We start from the raw sequence: 21736 nt of genomic DNA on the forward strand, positions 1-21736 counted from the left end.
CGAGCAGCACCCAAGCCACAGCTGCCACCCATGGGAGGTGGCAACTGCTGCGGCTGGAGCAGAGTACAGAGCCTGGCTTCCTCCCCACCACCCTGTCCCCTTGCCCGTGAGCAATGCTGCTGGAGTGGAGCCCATGGCAAGGGGAAGGAGGCAGGCTGCCTCCCCATCCTGCTGCCTTCCCCCTGGGGGCTCCAGAGCCCAGTGGGCAGGATCCAGCATGAGAGGGAGGGACACTGTGCTGCCACAGCTCACCCAGCAGCAGCATGGTCACAATTGCATACTGCTGCTGCTGCCATGCCTCACCTTGTTGGCTATGGTGGTGCAGCACTTCCTACCACAATGATTCCCACCCACTAGGTCACAGAGGTGGCTGCTGCCGGGGGCTGGTCTGACCCAGCTGCAGCTGTGCACCCTGCTGTGGGTGCAGAAGTCTAAAGGGGCTTGTTTATTGCCACCCCATCTGCTGATGTTACAACCCCATTTGGGGTCATGGCCCACAGTTTTGGAACTGCTGTTGCAGAGACAGGGATAGTGGGCTCCATTGTTAATGTTAAGTTTTGCACCAAAACCAAGCATTTAGCTTCTTTGTCCTCTACACAATGCATTTTCCCTAAAATTATAGGATTTACTCTTTGAGAACAGTTATTCTTCTGAGTATTTACAAATAAATATCTTAATTGGTTTAGAAATTATAGGCAATAAACAGAAGTCACATTTGTCCCAGAAGAAACCATTTTTTTCCTGGGACAAAGTGCAGTGATTTCAGACGTCTGTGTCTGTTGTCCCAGAACCAAACCTAGAAAGGTTCATGGGATAAGAAGTGCTAACAGTTTGTTCTGGGATATTGAAGAGTGCATCTGAGTGGTTGTCTCAGGATTGCATCATTGAATCAAAGGCAGAAAAGGAGCAGTGGATTCAGCTGCTCACTAAATCCTGATTGGAAAGGTGATGTATGTACACACCAACACTGGGACATTTCTATTCTGGAATAAATGCAATGTCTGTTCCTCACCATAGTGAATTAAAAGTGAGACCTTTAAAAAATTTAGTATCCAATTTCCACAAAGATCTTAATAAAGAGAAAAATCATTCTTTACTCAAAAAGTTAGTGCTGTACATTTGTGAAGGTTATTTTTTCACACATGCAAAGGAGGTTGACTTATTGCTTTAAGTTCAAAATGGCACTCAGCCTTAACTCATCCTGGCTTCTAGACCCTGGGGTAAGTTCATATCCCAATATAAGTTGAAGATATCATTCAAAAGGAGGCAAAGTATGACCCAAAAGGAGGCAAAATATCTCTTTTTTTCTTTTAAGAGATTTCCCAATGCTTTCCCATCCTTTATTTCATACTCCCTCTTATTGACCACATACAGACTGTAAGATTTCTGAATACCTGTTACTCAAACACCAATTTTTCCTTAGCTCATAACTATCTTCCCTTCAGCTTAAACCTCCTGACTCTATTTATCTAGTCACTTTTCCCTGAAGCTGTCAAATAAATGTTGGTGTATAAAATAAATGAAAATAAAAAGCATGAACCAGATACTTAGCTGATATAAAACATATAGCTAAAACCGTGTATGGCACTATACCAATTTATATCAGCCAAGGATCTGCCTCATTTAAAAAACGGAGAATTACTGTTATCTTCATATACCGTTTGGCTCCTTCTCTTCAGAAATGGTGTTGGCTGAAGTGCTGATGACCTCACACTCCTCCTCAGCATTCACCAGCTCTTGTAGTACTGCCTCTACAATTGGCATCACCATGGCTGTGGTAGATGTATTGGAAAGCCACATGGATAAGATGGTGGTGCAGCACATAAAGCAAAGTAGTAACCTAAAACACAGGAGGGAAAAGCTGTCTGGGGGTGCACTTTTACAGCTTTTCATATTAGGGTGGAACAAACAGATATTAGAAGGTAAAGGAACAAAGACAAAGAGAGAAGAGATAGCAACAGGATGGAAAAACTCCTAATCTTGCAACCTAATAACAGATTCTCCAGGCTTGAATTTGGGTACTCAGTTGGAAGAGAAGACACACTGTGGGTAATATCATAATTTGCTTTTGAACAAGATTACAGGGATAAACTGACTTATGATTTGCTCATGACCTGTGAGCCTGTCAACAGTCAAAAGCAGAGGATTCACTCACATGCCTGGCTTTGCTCCAGCCATCATGACCATGCGCAGGGCAATCCGCTTGTGTAGATTCCACTTTTCTACAGAAGCTGCCACACAAATCACTCCCAGGAGGAGCAAAGTTGTGTTCTTGAAATATTCTGCAGCTACCTATAGGAAGGCAAGTGAGAGATAAACGAACTCAGAGTGACAGTTACTCACAAAAAGCATGCTGGGAAGGTGCAGTCATCATTATCAAGGCTTATGTAGTACAATTGAAACCCTTGCTGTGACATGAACTCAGGTCTCTTGGACAAGCTGTGTCCCGTGTCATACCAGGAAAGGTGTTGGGTGCATAGCTATAATATCTGAGTCATGGTTCTTTGCAGAGGCCAACTGCTGACAATGTTTCATAGAGTGCTAGGAATACACAGTGGGTGCGTCTATACAAGATGCTATGTCACCGTAGCGATGAGGTACAGCGATGTAGCTCATTGCTACAATGACATAGTGTTGGTGGGCATGAACCATGAGGCTGTTACTAGTTCACAAGCTACAGCACAGTAGGGTTGAAAATGACCTGCACGGTGCCACATACTGGCGGTTACTGTGCAGTTATTTAGTACTTGCTTTAAGAAGTAATAAATGACTGTACAGTAACAACTGCACAGTCATGCACATGTGTAGGCATGCCCAGTAAATCTTAGTTATGAACGGATCAGTGTGTGGTTCCTTAACACCTATTTCCAGACACTAACAAGCACATGGGGTAGAACACTTCAGTCTGATTGATCATCTGCCAGGTAGACTAGGTGACCCAACTGCCAAATTCTCAAGGGCATACTAGTCTTGCTTGGTGGGTTGTTTCTGACAGAGAAGATACTTTACTCAGTATGTTCATTCAGGGACACCTAGTATTGGTCCATTACCTTTCTATCTACAAGACAGGGTTCAAAATAATATACGATAATGATTAAATGATATATAGCCTGCATATACTAAAGTGGTGTTAGAAGTTATTAGTATTTTAGAACTCTTTGAAGATGAAAAGTAGTATGTAAGTGCTTATGATTTTTATTAAAAGCTATTAGGGGATTTCGTAGGCCAGTACAATGAATAACACATTCACCTTGTTTAACTTCTGTTCTGTTTTCCCTACTAGACTCCTCTTGTCTCTAATGCTTGGTTAATCTTCTGTTGCAAATGATCCTGAAAAACTTCGGGGTATTAATTTAGTGTGGTATTGCATGTCCTTCAACATCTTGTCTGATGCTACCAATCATTTCTTTAGAAACTGCCTCCAAGGAATTCCCATGGAAACACACAGAGAACATCCACATTAACATTTGTAGAGGTCACTGGGGTTTGTGCTAGCTTATGAAGTCAATCTGGCCCAATATATCAGGTTTGGAATGAGCTGTCCATGCCTCCATTTTATGTCCCTGTAACTAAAGTATTTGAACACCTCAAAATCCTAATGCATTTACCCTCAGTACATCCCTATGAGGTAAGGCAGTGTGATTAATCCCATTTTACAAATGGGGAACTGAGGCACAGAACGTTGCTTATGACTAATATCTAATGACTATCTACTGAAAAACAGTAAGTAATTATAGGAGCAAGAACTGCTCACAGAGCACCCTCTTGCTTCGTGCCTTCCGGTCCCACAACTTCTGTATTCATTTTTGCATGGAAGCCCAACTTTAACAGGAGGAATGGTCCCTCAGCCTGGCCTTATCCCTACACCTTTGGTGAAGGAATAAGAGATATGGCTTTGAATCCCCTCAGTGTGAGGATTTGAACTGAAGTGTCTCATTCTCTTGGCTGATGGATCATCATCACTAGGCTATTGCGCTGTGTGGCAGTGGCACCATTAGCAGCTGCTGTTGCTGTGCTTTTTAAGGAAAATGGGTGGGAGTTCTGAACTCATGCTGTCAGTTGTTTTTAGGGTAGCTCAAAATAGGGATGCTTAGTTTCAGAATCCTGAAGAGCCTTAGGCAGGAGAGAGGAGCCTCTGGGTATGTACTAGAGATGAATTCTAGACACCTCAGTCAGTTTTGGCCAGAACTGAATTTCCCTGCTTGTCTCAGGTGCTCAAATGGGATGGCCCAGGTTGTTCTCTTGGACTGAGATGCTTAATTTGTGCCCGGTTTATGTTTGCAGGTTCCTTTGTGAATCTTACCCTAAGTTACTCATTTCCCAGAAAGTCTAGAACAGAGCAGAAATTTCATCTGAGTCTTGAGCCCAACTTTTCATGTATTGGGCCATATTGACTTCATTAGAACCCAGAGAGTTCTAATGAACAGATCTGTGTTGTCCTGCTGAGAAGTGGCCAGTGAAGTCCCTTGGGAGTCTGTGCTTGGTCCAGTGCTTTTCAACATCTTTATCATTGATTTGGATGTGGGATGAAAAACTCACCGGCCAAGTTCACAGATGATATGAAGTTATGGGGGAGTGTGATCACACTTGAAAATAGGCTGTAGATACAAGCAGATCTAGACAGGCTGGCAAATTGGGCGATTCAGAACCAGATGAAGTTCAACACTGAGAAGTGTAAAGTGTTCCATCTGGGGATAAACAATCCCCAACATACTTACAGGCTTAATGGTGCCAAACTGACTAGCACCATGACTGAAAGGGACGTAGGGGTAATAATAGACCATAGTATGTACATGAGCCATCAGTGCAATGCTGTAGCTAGCAGGGCAAACAATACTCTGGCATGTATCAACTGATGCACCTCAAGCAAAACCAAGGAAGTGATTCTTCTGCTTTACTCAACATTGGTGCGACTGCAGCTGGAGTACTGCATCCAGTTCTGGGTGCACACTTCAACAAGGATGTGGAAAAGCTTGAGAGAGTCCAGAGAAGGGCCACCTGTATGATCAGAGACTTGCAAGACAAGTCATACAAGAAAAGGCTGAGGGACTTGAGCATCTTCAGCCTAAAAAAGGGAAGGTTGAGAGAGACTTGGTAGCAGCTTATTGCTACATCAAGGGCTCGGTGAACAACTGTTCAGCAGGGCACTAAAGGTCACAAACTCCTGGAAGATCATTTCAGGCTCAACATTAGGAAAAACTTCTTCACAATTAGAGTGTCCAGACTGTGGAATAAGCTCCCTCCAGAGGCGGTGCAATCACCTACCCTGGAAATCTTCAAAAGGAGACTGGATGGTCACCTCACTGGGGTCACCTGACCCCAGCTGTCTTTCCTGCATAGTGCAGGGGGGCTGGACCCAATTATCCTGCAAGGTCCCTTCCAGCCCTTTACAATCTATGAATCTATTCCTCCCCTCCACATTTAAAATACAAAATGAAAAAAAAATCCAAGTCACAAAAAATGAAAAGCCGGGCTCTGTTTTGGGTTCAGCCACAGACTTCCGATACAGGTTCTGGGTAAGCCCCTGTGGTCTAAATTATCAAACTCAACTACCTGAAGTTATACACCTAAATTGATATTAAGAAGTGGGTTAGTTTTCAGATATGCTGGGCAACTGCAGCTCACATTGTTAAACCAAATCAAAGGGCTCCTCCACTGTAAGGCATAGGTGTGTTTTCAAAATGGTGATGGCTATAGTAGGATGTTTGAAGTGAAAGACTGAGGAGAAAGGGCTTTACTTTGACCCACCCACAGGTGACAACTTCCTTGGCTACTAGACTTTTAAAATGCATTAGCTATCATGTTTCGGTTATTATATGTGAAAAAAAGCCTTCATTCTTTCCAAGTTTTGGCAATCTGCAGGAATTCAGCGCCCCAAATCAATAAATAACTAAGAATTAAGGATAGGCACTTGCATTGGAAAATACTGAGTGAAATCCTGGCCACATCAAAATCAATATGAGGATTTCAGTGGGGCCAGAATTTCTTTCATTGGTCCTAGTACCTTATATACCTCCTTTATAAAAGTGTGAGAATAATACTAATTCCCTTGGTAGGCTCTCACAAAAATAGTACTATATTAAGTGCTAAGTATTTATTTATTTATTTATATTTATTTAGCAAAACCCCATGGCGAGAAAAAAGGCCTTGGATGTCATGACTGTTAGCCAAAACATTCAAATATCCCTTTTTTGGCTTTCTTCCATTTGTTTCTGACTCATTAACTTTATTTTCCCAGTACCCTGTTCAATTTTTTTTTTAATAAAAAAGTTCTTAAACTGAATGAAAGGAATCCATCTAGCCAGCAGTACAAAGATTTAATTGTTTCCCTTTATCCCTTTCATAGTCTTTCGGGGAAACTAGCAAATACTAATGTTCCTGTAAGCATACTTTTTTTTTGTTCTTATAAACATACACACAAAACTCAGACACACTCTGACTCATACACATAAGGCCTTGTGAGTTTTCTTTGGCTTAACCTGCATAGTGGGAGTCCATGGTTTCTGTGATGCTTCCATGAAGCAGAGTAGAAGTCTGCATTATTATCAGATGCTTTTATTTTAATTTTAAGTTTTTAATTTTTTTATGAAAATGAATAAAGTAATCTTTATAGTATCCCCACCATTACTTACATTGAAATTAAACATAATTTGTATTCAGCAGTCCCTACATGTTATAGTTTCAGTGTGTTGAATCTTGTAGTGTAAATACAGAACCATTTTATTTTATTTTACTTTGCACAATTTCAGGGAAACAAAGAGTTTTAAGGTTGCAAAAGGTAAAACTGGGCTTTTGCCATTTGAGGACGTATAGGAAGCAGGCAGGCTGCTTTTGGGGAACATGAAGAAAACCTGAGTGTTAAAAGAACTGTCATTGAAATACGGAACAGAGTTGATATGGAAATGTACTTTATATTGCAAGGCTCTTGTTCCACTGAGATGAATGAGGCAGTTTACAGAGCTGTTCTCTCACACTGTGTATTTCACTTTATCGGAATATATTCAGGTCTCGTACTACACTTAATTAATCAACACTTTTTTTATGTTGTCATTGTAAATTGTGATCTGTATTTCTGTCTGCACTTCCAGCTTTAGTAAGCTGAATATGACTTTCAGGCTGAGAACACGAGCAAAAGAAAAACCCTATAATGAAGGTAAATGGAGTGAATAAAAGCTCCCAGTCTCATAATATAAAAAGAAAGATGACATTCAATGAAAATCAAAGTCACCAAATTGAAAAGAAAACATTTTGTTTCCTGTAACATTAATTTAGCCTGTAGAATGCATTGCTGACATTATTGAGGCCAAGATTCATAAAAAGGATTAAACATTTATAGGGATAGCAAGGCTAGCTAGCATCATAGTACTAAACATCAATCCTAAAATCAATTTTTGAAGGAATTCATAGCCTCATGCTTTCAGGAAATAAGGCAACCTCTAACTAACCAGTGAAAGACTAACTCAGGAGTGCTTACTGCAAGATTCCTTTGAAGTAGATGATAGTAGGAATTGTTGGTGACAGGTCACTGGACCAGGTGGACCACTGCTTTGATCTGGTATAGCCATTCCTCTGACTGTGTTCCTGCCATGGTTTTGAAAATTGGCCTAAGCATTGCATAGGAGGGAGCTGAGCCTTTTTGCCCCCACACAAACCCTTATCCCCACACAACCCCTTAGCCCTGTTATTCTGCTAAGATGAATTTGTTGCAAATAGTTAACATAGTGGAAGAAGAAATGATAAAAAGTAGGCTTTGGTCTGACCTCGCTGGACTTCATCACTCCAAACAGTGGATAGAGGAAAGCAGGCACTAGTGCAGCGGCGCCGAGGGGTACTGCTTCTGACACCCAGTACACAGCTGTCACTATGAGCACATAAGCACATGAGGCTTCCTGTGGGGAGAAATGATGGGGTTACATAGCACAACAACATGCTCTGCTGCATCAACTATTGGGTTGTTCCAGCTACAGGTGCCTAGATTAAAAGTGCATTTGACAGGGACCATGTAAGGGGGACTTTTCAAAGGTCAGGTTATACAGGACTGATATCTAGGCTACAATCTTGGAGGCAGGATATTTACAGTTTGGAGGGTGTTTTGTAAGAGATTGGGATGTTAATAGAGTTCCTAAGGACTATAGATATGACAAAAGATTAGGAAAGCAGCCATGATAAAAAGAAAAGCATATAGAATGAATATTATAGTGACTACTATAAAAGAATACTTGATTTTATTTGGGAGCTTTGTTAGTTTTACTTTAGCATGGGTAGTATCTTAGAGTAAATGACCACTCTTGTTGAGGGATGCTGAGAGGAGAAAGTAAGATGGATTTTAAAATAGCTGAGTACTCAAAGCAAGTGTTCCCCATCAACATGACAACTCATAGCATAAATTTACAATGATATCAATGGCTAGAAATAAACTTCATAAATTTTAGTATTTGGAACAGAGATAATTGGTGATGAGAAGACAACAAATGTGACGGTGGAGGTCACTTATTGGTGGCTGTGTGGGTATTCCCAGCTGAGGTTTTCCATTGGTGATCTTAAGCAATTCTTTGTATTTTCCTCACTTCTCTCATGGCAGCTGCATAGAACTACAAATCTCTATTTAATATTTAATTATATTACATTATTCATTATAATGAATAATGTAATAACCTTTACCTTCAACAAATCAGTGTGAGATGCTTAATATGCCTTAGACATTCATAGCAAATATATCCATGACATGGAATAGAAATCTGTTCAGCATGTAACTTCCTATATGTTGAAGTCAACTAATTAAATGTAAGTTTGTGTACATTTTGTAAATTTGGACTGTACCGTAGAGAAGAGAGATAAGCAAGATAATGGTCTTGTAACCATAGTATATCTTCCAGTGTATATATAGCCAATAACTGCAGAAAGTCACATGAAAGGGTTAATTTTTCATGAGATTTGATAGAATTTTACTGATTTGATCCATTGTAAAAGAAAGAAAGAAAGTTAAGGTTTATAGCAAGCACCTACCTTTTCGTGATATTATTTTTAAGAACATTTGTTACAAATTACATGTTGTTCTTCTTTCTGTCCCATATTTCACTACTCCCACCTCCCTTCGCTCTTTCCTATGTACAATGCTAGGTTTCTGTTTGTTAGTCTTCCCTTTAGGTTTTTATCAAAGCAAAAAATGACCTCTAGCCGAAGCAAAAAATGACCAACTACACCCAAGAAATGTAGAGTTAAGGATGTCTCCACCTATAAATTACTGTGGTAACATCAGTGGGTGTGTGACGGAGAGAGATATTAAAATCAGTTCATGTGCTTATCTGCAATTCTAATCTCTTTCTGTTTCTCTCTATCTGTGTGTGTCTGTGCAATTCATATGGAAATCACTGACTGCTCAGCAAAGGGAGGATGCTGAAAGCAGTGGTTGTGGACCTGCATTATGGCTTATTGTAGTTAATACTATTATCTTCATGAGCAACAAACTCACCCTCATAGTAGATACGCATATAAATACCAAGGGAAAGGGAAGAATGATGACACTCCAGTTTAATTTAGCAGAACTTGTTGCTGTCCAAGGTTCTGGGGGAGAAAAAACTGGATACATGATATATTTCTGAAAGGGAGAGACAGCTGATTTGATATTGCGTGTGTATGGTTTCCAGGATACCGCAATTTACTGACGTCTTCTGGTTTATTTTTCAACGATAGGTGTCTATTTCTTCTTGGTGACATTTAACAGGATTTCTTTAAGCTCAGTGAGGTATACTTAAGAGTTTTATGAGTATCTTCTATAAAAAATTATACAGATCTATAGTTTCTATTCATTGTCCAGCACATATCAACTTTGTACAAATTCTGAGCAGATCCTCAGCCTATTTTTTTTTTTTTTTGTCAGTAAATTTTCAACTTTATGAAGGCTAATGGAATTATGCCAATTTATACCATCTTGGTATCTGGATATTGTTTATTATTAAAAAGTATTCTTTATATGGTTTACATGAATGTATTACATCCCATGGATTCCTTACAAATGAATCTCAATGATTATTGCTTTGAGCATTCACTACTCATAATTAACAATTTGAGCTCTGTGATTTCTTACCTAAGGCATATTTCTTTGTTTCTTCTCCTTGATTGTATAACTTCCGAACCAACAAAGAGTTTTCAAGATGCCACATAACACATTCAAAATGAATACATGTGCAAATACACAAGTATTCATAACATTTCATTTGTCTACAGATGTTCGTGTAAAGGAAGATTCGCTGCTGGGAGGCCTCACCAAATTGACAATAAGTGGGTTTTGAATATCATCTAAATCAATTAACAGTTTTTAGTCAAACTAATTATGAGTATATTCTTGCATTACTCTAGTCATAAGCCATGCTCAACTGTTCCTGTCCTTTATTCAGCATATAATAATTACAACCAGATCCAACCCACAGGCAAATATGTGCTATTTCATCTATTTGCCTAAAAATTAATGCAGGTTTCCTCGGAAGCCTTAGCTCTAATTAACTATCGCTGACCCTGATGTACCTCTTATTTCAGAAAGTCATAGCAATTGTTGTAATTCAAGTTACAAGTATAAATAGTAAAAGCAATCTTCAACTATGCAGGAGCATCAAGAAATACGTAACAACGCCTCACAGATGTATTTTTGAAGGGAAAAGAGCACTTCCCTTTTATATAAATATAGGTCCATATCTTAAGGTCTCCAGTGCAAGCTTCACTGGTCAATATGGAATTTGGTTGAATGAAAAAATACAGTAGCTTTTCACAAATTCTAGTATCAAAAATATTTAATGCAGGTACAATGTCACTACTGCCAAGAAAAAACAATTCAAGCATCTAGACAAGGCTGTGTTAGAGTTCATGAGATCATAGGGATTTTTTCTCTTATTTATGGATTATGGGCCTTGGATTTGTGAAAAGGAAATACAGTTTGAAACTCAGGAAACTATAATTAATTGGTAGTAATATTATGTCTTACCATGAAAATGGTTTCTTGATTTGGCTTCAAAATGTTACATTTGAAATTGAAATAATTTAAGCATGTGCATTGCCTCCTAACTCTACACAAAATGAATAATGAAACGAAAAATTGCTGCCTAGATGGGGTAAGGAATGAATCCACTTTCTGTAATCTATGGAGCCAAGATTAATTTTCCTTCAGAGACACAAGAATAATCAGTTTGGTATCATAGGACCCAGTGATTAGTCTAGCATATCACCAAATACATTAAATGTTTTGGTCAATAGTCAGGAGAGATATAGCCCATTCCTGCTAAACTCAGTGAAAAAGTTCACATAGGCCTTAATTCAGAAATTGTTACTGACTTCAGCAGGCTTTGAATCAGGCCTGTAGAGGTTAGTGAATACAGATTAGGGCTTTGGAAAAGCAAAAATTTCTTGTAGGTCACGCTTCAAGAGCCAAGGCTGTTTGGATGATCTCAACAGTGATATGAGTTGATAGATGGGAAGATGATTTAAAGTGAGAATGACCAAAAAAAAGGGGGCCAGATTCTTAAATGAACCAGTAAGTATATTTTTACAGATTTCTCTTTTTTTCCTCTTCATTGTTTATTATTCTCTCTTCGACACCTGAAAAAATGTTTTATCCTGCTGTGAACTTTCTCCCTCTCCCTTTAACAAATATTGGTTCTGTCCACATGTTCAACATAGAACAACCAATTAACACAGCTGCATGTATTTGTGCCCTAGTTAATTCGGTGCAGTACTGATGATAACAGCTTTATATTGATGTAAATAATATTTAGTGTATGAAACAGGCAGCCTTCAACATAGTTCTAGAATATTTAAATGTTAATTTTTGCTGCAAATCTAAATCATTGTGTTTACATCGGTCCTACGTGATAACCAAGAAGGCCTTATTTTGAAAAAGCAAACCTTCTTATGAAAAACCAGTGATTTTTAAAAAATAGATATATATAATCTGGAGACAAATTTACATCTGACCACATGGTGGTCCCAAACCACTTGCTTTTCAAAAAATATGCAATATAATTATAAAAACATAAATAATGCTTTCTCTCATTCTTTTTGTGAGGTAAATTATGTACAATACAATAGTAAAAACAGGATAGCGCAGAATTTTCCTGGAATAGAAGAAAAGTCTCATCTTTAACAAAAGACAGCTATTGTTGGCACTGAGTCTTTTTTCTTCTTGAACACCCACATATCTGCATTGTACAAATAATATATAACCCAGAAAGGTAGGAAATGCAGTAGTAAGTGCCTGGGAAGAAAAAGGCTGCATAATAACTGCTGTACGATAATCTCTGCTAAAAACTTAATCAGCTTCTGTAGCAATTTTGGCAATTTATTCTAGAAGTACTTTAAACCAGCTTGTTTCCAAGAGACATTATGCTAATCCCTTCTATTTCAATGTATTTATTTATTTACTTATTGGTCACCAGGGCTACTAAGAACCGAAGTGGGGAAATGGCTATGTAATGTTAACTATTTCCAGCCCTTTTCCCTTACCTATCCTTTCTTCTTTTTCTAGAGAACTGTTAAATCCACAACAAGTCTGGAGTGGAGAGTGGGGAAGAAGTGTGCAGTTGGGAGAGGTGTACCAGAGAGTTTGGGTTAAATAAGTTTGCTTCTATCGACCCTAACCCAACCAGTCTTTTGGAGTGTAACACTAGAGATACTGCAGGCAGCGGTGTCAAAGCCCTGGGATAAAGATAACAACTAAACTTTTCATCATGTGAGGATCAAAAAACATTTAAAAGGTTACTGATTGTAGCCTGCTGATAGGCAAGGCAGGAAGGCACTTCCCTGTTATGTAAGTGGGAAAAATAAGGTCAGATGTTAAAATATGACTAGTAATGTGGGAGGCTAGAATTTGTGGGTGGCTGGCTAAAGCAGGCTTTCAAAGGCCTGAGTTTCTGAGGGTTGGTGCTCAGCACTTGCTCAGGTGTTTCAGGTTGGGTAGTCAAGCTCTATTACGCTCTTGGAAATGTTGGCGTAAGCAGCTTGCCAAGATTTGCAGTGAGGCACTGATAGGAACAAAAACTCAGTTCTTTCACTACTATAGCTGGGCTGCTTTCATCTTCCTGTTTTTTTTATTTTATTTACACTTAATTCATATACAGTAAGAGTAATAGTAATTAAAGAACAGCACTGGTGGCCTTTTAGAGTGTGTTCCTTGACTTCTGGTCTGCACCACTGATGCTGCTGAACTGCCTGTTTTAAGACACCCAGAATCTCCAGCTCATCTTTGAAAGGGAGAACCACCTCTGACTGATGTGGTAGTGAGTGTGAGAAGGCTGTGAAATTCTATGTACTAAAACAATTTTACATCAGAGGTAACTTTGTGATTAAATAAAAGGAAGAGGTAGATGGGAAAGCAGATGGAAACATCCCCCAACTCACTGTCTATTGTAACTACAGAAGTGGAATACAAGAGGGTGGGATTCCAAAAGCACTCTCTGTTTCTTTTACAAATGTCTCTGACTGAGGAAATATTAGTGACACTAGTGTGGATTCCAGGGTCTGCTAAATTACCCATAGATACCGACTCTGGTTTACCTTTACATGGCACTAATCTGCAAAAATTAGGAGAGAGAATGTTAGTGTTCTCTGATATATGTTTTAACTTACTGTTACCATGCCAGGATATAAAAAAGAAGACATAGCCAGTATTTACACAGGACCTATACAAAAACAAAGTGTTGTGTTCATGTACTCTCTTTGGTGGCTCTGCAGTACACTTAACTACCAAATGTCATTCTCAGAGCTGTGTTGCTATCAACAGAGCATTACCCGGGACACAGACAGAGATGCATGTGTTCAGAGGCATAAGTGGGCACTTGAGTGCCCTGAGTGGCTGCTCTACATAAGGCAGTGCTGATGGCTGTGCTGTTGGTGGCACAGTGGTGGCCAGGCCAGCAGCACATCTACCTTCCCCAACTCCCTAGGTCAGTCTCAGCCATCCTTACCACCCCTCACTGGCTACTGTAGATATTCATTTCAATCTCCATGAAACATATAAGAACGTGCTTGATGATTGAAACAGAACAAAACAAATAGTATAGTTATTTAATCTTCAAGCTTTATGGGGGACCTGCACTCTGTGAAGTGTAACAGAATAAATGCCAGATTAAAACTAAACTAAATAGTGTTGTGTCAACTTAATTGATTAGGTTTAAATTTTTAATGGAATTATCTGGTTTGTTCTACAGTTCTTTGACTCCAATTCCGTGTTGCCTCATTCCTTTTGTATTTATTCATGGCCATGAAAAGCAAGTGCAATGCATCCTGTGGTAGCTTTTACTGTGGTAGCTTTTACTGCCACTTTGCAGTAAGAACATAGCAGTAGTGTGTTGGATCCCATACTGTGTAACAGCATATAAGGCTATTGAACTTCTTTTTTAAAAAACATATAACTGCACCGTAACTTCTTTTGTTATTAAAGACCTTCCTTATAAAAGCCCAAGCCCCTGGCTCCAAGGCTCTTTGTAAGTAGGGACTGATTATGTATGATAAAATCTAGTGCAACAGAATTTATGTAGCATACAAGGAGTCCTCAGATCCTGGTGTTCCTATGGACGCTAGGTATGTCCTGAACGCTGATAAGCTAAAACATGAGGTCAGAAAGTTCACTGTAATCGGGATGCTACTTTGCTGAAGTTCAAGAGGTGAAAACTCTCTTATCAGATGAATGCCGGTAAAATGACACAACTGTAATTCTCTAGAAAGAAGGCAGGGCAAATAAATCTGTGAGAACTGCAGCTTGAGGCGAGATACAGACAAATCAGCATAGGCTTAGACTTTCTGACCATATTGATCAACTCACTATTTCTCTCCTGGGATTTGTATGAGACTCAAACACACTGAAAAAGCATGGTAACACATGCCTTCTACTTTTCTATGAAGTGAAGAGCAATAAAAACTGCTTTGGGCTTGCTAATGTTGGAATATCCCAGGTCTGTGAATCCTGCCTTTCTAGCCCATCAAACTCTCTGACTAGACTTTAAACAGTTCAGGATGATTTAACTAGTTGTTATAACTAGTAATAACATCTGTATTTATGCCTAAAATGCTCCAGCTTCAGGATGGAGGTGAGTTGACCATGTACAGGGTTTAGGAAGGTATTTTTATCCCCATGTATAGCACTGTGCCCCTGCCTAAGTAAATATTCATATGTAAATAATCGCCCCTGAACTCACTGCTGTAGAATTTTGCATACCTCAAAACAGTAACAAATTATGCTTCAGTATCCCTGGAAGGGATGAAAGCATTATTATTGTTCATTTCATAAATAGGCAAACATAGGAAGAGAGGAGTTACGTGAATTAATGACAATACTTTTCTTTTCCTTTGTTTTGTGCTGCCATGCCTTTCTCTGAACCACCGACTATTAGTTAGTTCCAGAAATACAGCAGTGTACCAGAAAGATCCAGGTCTGATATATAATGGAAAATCTCCATATGAACATACTTTTCCATCCCTAAATCCTAGCTTCAATCTTTACCGCACTTTCCCTGTAAAATTACGAACCCAGTCTGTCTCCAAACTCCCTGTATGACAGCTCATTATAAAGCTTTATAATACTTCATGTAATTTTTTTAAAGATTTGTCTTTAGAGTTAATCCAACTTAGCTGGCAAATAGAATCTATAGCCCCCCGCCCCTTCTTTTAAAAATGCAGTCTTTTAAAAATGTAACTTTTTCAGCTTCTTTGCTGAGTACACTGCTCATAATAATATGCTTGGTTGCTGTGGAGATTATCATGAATGCTTCTAAATAAATTGTACTGTTAGTTCTTTAAGAAGTATCAGTTCCTACAAAAACAACTACTATCTAGTCCCTGTCTGGGATACCGCTACACTAACCCACCAGTGCACACAAGCCTTAATAAGAAAGCAATAAGATACTTACACTGCTGGGATATAGGAGTGGCAAAGGAAGCAGCAGAAGTGGAATAAGGACAACCAACAGCAGGTTTCTGGCCCTGAGAAGCTCCTTCATGACTGCCATACTGTTTCACTTCCCGGGCACTCTTTTCCTTGGTTTGTCTTCTTTTTCCACTGAGGCTTCTATTTCAGCACTGGATCCTTCTTCAATTTTGCCCTAATTTTTCTAACAGGGCTCTGTCTGCACTGGGTCTTTTCCCCCAACACCCACTTACAATGTCTTTGTTAATTTATTTGTTCTTTAATCTTTTTAAAATTAAATCCTATCAACTTTGCTGCTTTTTTTACTTGGGTTTATGTAGGGCTTACAAGTACGTCCTTATGATTATTGTGCTGTAATCTGCAGGGGTTTGCAAGTTGGAGCATAGTGGTCTTGTTGGTAATGGTCTTTTTACTTAGAATCAGGGAAGTTGCAGTATTGACTTCTCATCCCTGTTTTTTAAAGTCTCTTTTCCTTCCATCATTTGGTTTGCAGTGATGTCAGTCCTGTTTTAGTAAACCAAGCCTGATGTCCTTATAGTCACCCACAGTCTCTTCTTCCTGGCTTGCTAATATTGCAGTCTGATTCTCCCAACTCAGATTTCTTTATGTCTGGAAAATTGTTAATATAAACGATTTACAGCTTAAAGCACTTAAGGAAATGTGCAGGGGTGGGCTTTTTGGGGGTGGATTTTTGGTTTTTTTTAAGATTGCCTCCTCTTCTAGCCCTCTGCCTTGTGCTCTATTCAGATTTCTTCCCTATAAGATTCTAATCCTCTCTTTTCTGCTTTAAGTTTACCTTTCCCCTACATATCCTCAGCCTGGAATCCACAGAGCAAAGATTATCCTCAGTCTTAAGATAAAAACTTATTAAAAAGCTTTGTCCAACTACAATTCACCAATGGGAAAGATGGAAAATGGTGGAAGCTCCACCCCCTTCTCTAAGAGCCAATCAGGAAGTTAGAGAAAATAAACAACCTTCTCTCCCAAAAGAAAGCCTTTTCTAGCTGGCTTTTAGTGTTATTATTTCAAGGCCTGGGAGCTGTTGATAAATAAACAACCATTGTTTTTCTCTAAAATATACTTTCTCTTTCATGATCCCGATGGCTTCATTCCAGGAAGACTAATAATTCATCAGGGATGTGCTCTGCTCTTTGCCTATGTATACACCAACAGCAGTTGGGCAGTGGAATTCAGACTCCCCAAGCATAGGCTTCTGCTGGATTAAGTAAAACAGCATGGCCTGTAGCAATGATAACATTGATCTTGATATGATTAATGTGGAGTTGACTGACAGTACTGAAGGCTTCAGGAACATATTTAATCTACTGGTCTGGTGTATCCACAGATTGCAGGGCACCCATATCTAGTGTGTTGCATGTTGTGAGAAGCCACACATATGAAGGCCCAGTTCCAAAACAGACTTAAGTTATCCAACCTCATTTCTACCAAACCTACCCAAGGTCAGGCCTGCTGGCAGCCTGTAGAAAAACTGAGCTGTACAGGCCAAGTAGAAGAGCAGTGCAGCATCTCTATTGAGGGCTGCAGGTTCAAGGTGTGGGGTGAGCTGCTGGCCAAAAAATGCTTCCCAGATGACAGACACATCTTATGATTCCTCTGGATTTCCTCATGGTCACTAGTCAGCAAAAGGAGGCTTGAAAATACAGTGCCTGTAGTTTAAGCCCTATATCACAGATGTCTGATCCTCCTAAGTAAGAGAATTAGATCTGAAGAATGCAGAGATGGGTAGTAACAACGAGAGATGGGGTAATGAAGTCTCTGTGCTGCTTAGATCTGGGTGCAACCAACCTCCACTGTTGGGGTCTTCATGGCAACCCAGACTGTAGCTATGGCAAAACACACACCATGTCATATATTGTCAATAACTACCTGCAGACTAAGCTCAGTGGCAGACTACAGAAACTGCACATGCCCACTGAGGACACTATCACATGGCTCCATGATTACGCACAAGCTGACTGACCAGGGTAATGAAGGAAGGCTAGGGACAATGGAGGGATACTGAACAGAATGGTGGAAGAAATTAAGACCTTCCTTGTACTCTTTTTAGTTGTCATTATTACCCACTATTGTCCCCACATTGTAGAGCTGGGAAGCTGAAAAGACAAAAGACATGGGGTGAGAGTCTCCACTTTCTTGTTTGCACTTCCATGGGACATATAGGACTGTGGAGTGAAAAGTGGAGATAAAAGACCACCAGTCTATCATAGCAAGGCTTTCCAACCATTTATCAAAGATGGAACATGGTCACACACATTTCAGGACAGAGGAGAACAGAGCCATAAGGGGAACATTCTGGGTGCAAAGAAGGAACTTTAGCACCTGTAACAGTGACTGCAGATCATGGTCTGAAACTTTCACCTTCTTTATGCCGTAGCCCATGTGATAAGGAATAGAAAAATGAAGTCACCGGTCTTCAGTTGCAGTCATGAGTAGCTGATTCTGGCATGAACTGTGCCAGAGTTTACTGCTGTATGCTAATTACACTTGTAGATGCACCCTTCATTTATGTGTACAAGTAGCCTGGGAGAGGAAGGCTATGCACAGCAGGGACATCTGTCTAGAATCAGCTCTATCATACTGAACCCTTTGCCCCTTTCTCACTTCTCAGTGATATAAAATGGGGAAACTCATATTTGAATCTTAACTGTTCTTCCTCTTGGAAAAAAGTGAAAGTTTGCTTCCTCCAATTCTCATCTGCCCTGTGTATTCTGTATCCTCTACTTGTGGAAAAGCTAATTACCCCAAGGGGTGGGGCAGGGGGTTCTACCCTATGTATCCTTCCCACCAAATTCCTGCCCTATTAGATATATTTTCCCAATGTTTTTTGTTCTGCTAGAGTGGGAGCATACCTGTGATTCGCCCAGACAGAGCACTGTAAGAACAACACACATTGTGCTGAACTAAGAAGATATTAGTCCAACAGACTTCATGCATCATTTTTTTGGCAAAGCATTTCAGTTTCCTGAAAACTAGTGTAAGCCATCGCTTGGCCACTCCTAGTATGAGGAGAAACACCTCCAGGAATTTTCATCAAAAAAATAAAATTGGAAGTTTGCAGGAAAGCACTGGTTTGGCAATTTTTAATAGAACGGTGACTTCAATTTTCTCATTATTTTGTTTGCCAAAATATTTCATGTTCATTTTGCAATATTTCAGTTTGATAAGATAAATGTTTTGTATTACTGTTATCCTTCCAGTTAGCAGTGTTTGAACTTCTATATTAACTTGTATTATGTAATATCGCTATATTGTATATACATTATAGTGGGACCTGGGCTGAAGGGCTGCACCGGGGCAGGGCCCGGCTGCTACACTCTCAGCGGGTGTTTCATCCCCTTATTATTATATCCTTCCTGCCATGACTTGATGTTTATGTAAAAGATACCAGGAGGTGGTATCTGACTGTATGGGGTTCATTGAGATGGGTGCAGGTCTTAGTGTTCAGGAGTCTTCTGTGGGGCTCTGCCTCCTCTACACCCAACCCCTTTCCACTTGGGTATTCCACTGATGATCAGGATACGTGCCTGGCCTTCCTTGGTGCCTGTCTTAACATGCTAAGAGAAAAGGTCTGACAGGAGAGGAAAAACCAAGTGCCCTTGGACTGATATGAGCTGGCCAAGCTCTGTGACCCCGGTAAGGGTCTACAGCTAACAACTCCTGGGCCATGTAGAAATTAATAAATCAGTATAATGTAAATAGTCATGTCTGTCTCTGCTTATGAGCCTCACTTCAGCCTTGCAGTGTGCATCTGCCTTCTCTTCAGGTGGTTGAGGCTCTTTGGGATTTGCCCCCCAGTTGCAAGCATATTTCACAGGGCAGGCCTGTTTCAAGCCAAACCCTGCGGGTATTTTGTGGCTACGGATACTGCAAACCCCTGTGAGGTCCTTTTGGGTGCGTGACATCCAGTGTCTGCAGGGTGGTCAGGTTCTTGCTGTGGGGGCTGGGGTAGAGCTGGTCTCTGGTAAGATGTCCTTGGCTCTGGTGGATGAAAGAAGCATGGGCCAGTGCCTACACCAGCACCTCCCCTTCTCTCACGATGGTGCTGCCCTACAAGGGAAATTCCAGGTTGGCTTGGGCCAACCCGGACCCCTGCATACCACCACATGCCCTGCACCACCAGGTGCTGAGAGTCCTTGTCAGGCTCATGATCACCCACAGCTGTGGCCTCTGGGCCCTAGGTGGCAGCAGGTATGCTGGCCACCTCTTCTCATTCCTGGCTGGGCTCTGAGGCCAGGTGGAGCCCAGCTCCTGGCTCTCAGTCTTGCCTGGAGGGTGGGCACATGGAGAGCACATCATCCACCATGTGCCTGCCCCACCTGGCGAGGAGGTGCACTGTGGGGCACACTGCCTACCTGCAGGCTCACTGATTACTATTGGGATGGTCTGGAGTCCTGTGGACTGCAGGGCATCCTGGCAGCCATCACCCCAGTAAGTGCATGGCCTGGCTGGTCCCTACTACAATGTTTACTATTACATGTATTCACGGTTTGATACTATTGAACTGCCCTGTTTTGATTTTATTGAGATTAAGCATTTTATTTTATTGAGATTAAGCATGGCCTCAAAGTGAGTGTTTTTGGAATTTCCTTTCTCTGAAAAATGTAAGCATTTTGGCTTGTGTTCCAATCCAGGCTGAAAACAAATGTTCAGTGTCAGAATTTCCTGCCTAATAAAAGTCCATTTTTCAGACCAGATGTGATGGTTATGCTTCACACAGAGCTAAAAAGACTGAGGATATTGAGGTGCCAAAGGAATCATTAAATAGCCAATCAGCTGCTGAAATAAAAACATATTGTAACAACAAGCCGCTACATGTCTTCAATGGATTCGCTTTCTTTAACAAATACACCAGACAGCTAAGTAATTCCAAATACACTGCATTTTTATCATTTCCTTTAGGATTCTATGTTAAATAAACTTAGGGAATCCAAGGAATATAGTAATATTTCTATTATGTTACAAAAAGAACTTGAAAAAACTACATTTTACACTGAGAAATTAAAGTTTTACCAAGCCTTTTTGAAAGGTACAGTACCCCATGTGTTATACTAGGACAGGCTAAGCTGTGTTTTGGACAGAAATTTTCTGAGCGGCTCATAAGCCTCACTGTTAAATCTACCTTGATGTACTATCCTGGGCAGGGAAGGGAGCAAGTCTTTGTACTGAAATCTTCTTGCCTCAGCCCTTGGTTGCTGTTACTGTATTGAAATACATAATACTGCTGGTTATTAAAGAAGCTTGTAATTACTCTGCTTGTCCTTTCCAACAAACTGCTGGTGCTGAGCCCAGCCTAGCCCTTTAGGGCAGGAACGACCAACCTGCAGAATGTGCACTATAGGTGACACAGGCAGCCTCTGTGTGTGGTACATGGCAGATCAGGGAGGGGATGGGCGGCACAATGGCAGGTAAAGCAGGAAGCAGAAAGAAGAGAAACAGATCAGGAGGGAACACAGTAGGCCTGTGTGAAGTGGCTAGTATTCGCTTCTGATTCAGCTGCTTTGGGGGACTGTGATTCGATTTGGTGATTCAAAGCACAGTCCTGAATCGATTTGGCTGAATCTGATTCAGAGATTTGGCTGCTGGTGAATCTCCAAATCAGCCAGGCCCTTCCCCCTCAGCCTGGCAATGCCTGCCCTGCCTGCCCCAGATCCTGGCACTTGGGGAAAAAAAGACCTGACTCAGTGGGTGCTGCTGGGCGAGGGGCAATCCCTGCTGCTCCATGCTTTGTGGGGGTCTCTGCCATGAAAACCCAGCCCTCCACAGCCCCCGCCCCCCACGGTTGCCCCGCCCACCCCAGCTCTGGTC

The 21736-nt window shown here is 40.6% G+C and overlaps 1 protein-coding gene across 2 annotated transcripts in view; it reads right to left on the reverse strand.

Moving 5' to 3' along the window:
• SLC13A4 (solute carrier family 13 member 4) overlaps nucleotides 1–16739 on the reverse strand; it is a 41803-nt gene extending 25064 nt beyond the window's left edge. For both annotated transcript variants that reach the window (XM_019544652.1, XM_019544651.1), the window contains exons 1-4: nucleotides 15894–16739; nucleotides 7761–7889; nucleotides 2156–2292; nucleotides 1659–1840 (exon numbers count right to left, since the gene is read on the reverse strand). In XM_019544652.1, the coding sequence (XP_019400197.1) occupies nucleotides 1659–1840; nucleotides 2156–2292; nucleotides 7761–7889; nucleotides 15894–15992 (547 nt within the window). In that variant the 5' untranslated portion in view covers nucleotides 15993–16739. The remainder of the gene's footprint in view (nucleotides 1–1658; nucleotides 1841–2155; nucleotides 2293–7760; nucleotides 7890–15893) is intronic.
• Between the last annotated feature and the right edge of the window lie 4997 nt (nucleotides 16740–21736).

This window comes from Crocodylus porosus, unplaced genomic scaffold (genome assembly GCF_001723895.1).
Source record: "Crocodylus porosus isolate Cpor-Errol unplaced genomic scaffold, CroPor_comp1, whole genome shotgun sequence".
Classification (NCBI taxonomy): domain Eukaryota; kingdom Metazoa; phylum Chordata; order Crocodylia; family Crocodylidae; genus Crocodylus; species Crocodylus porosus.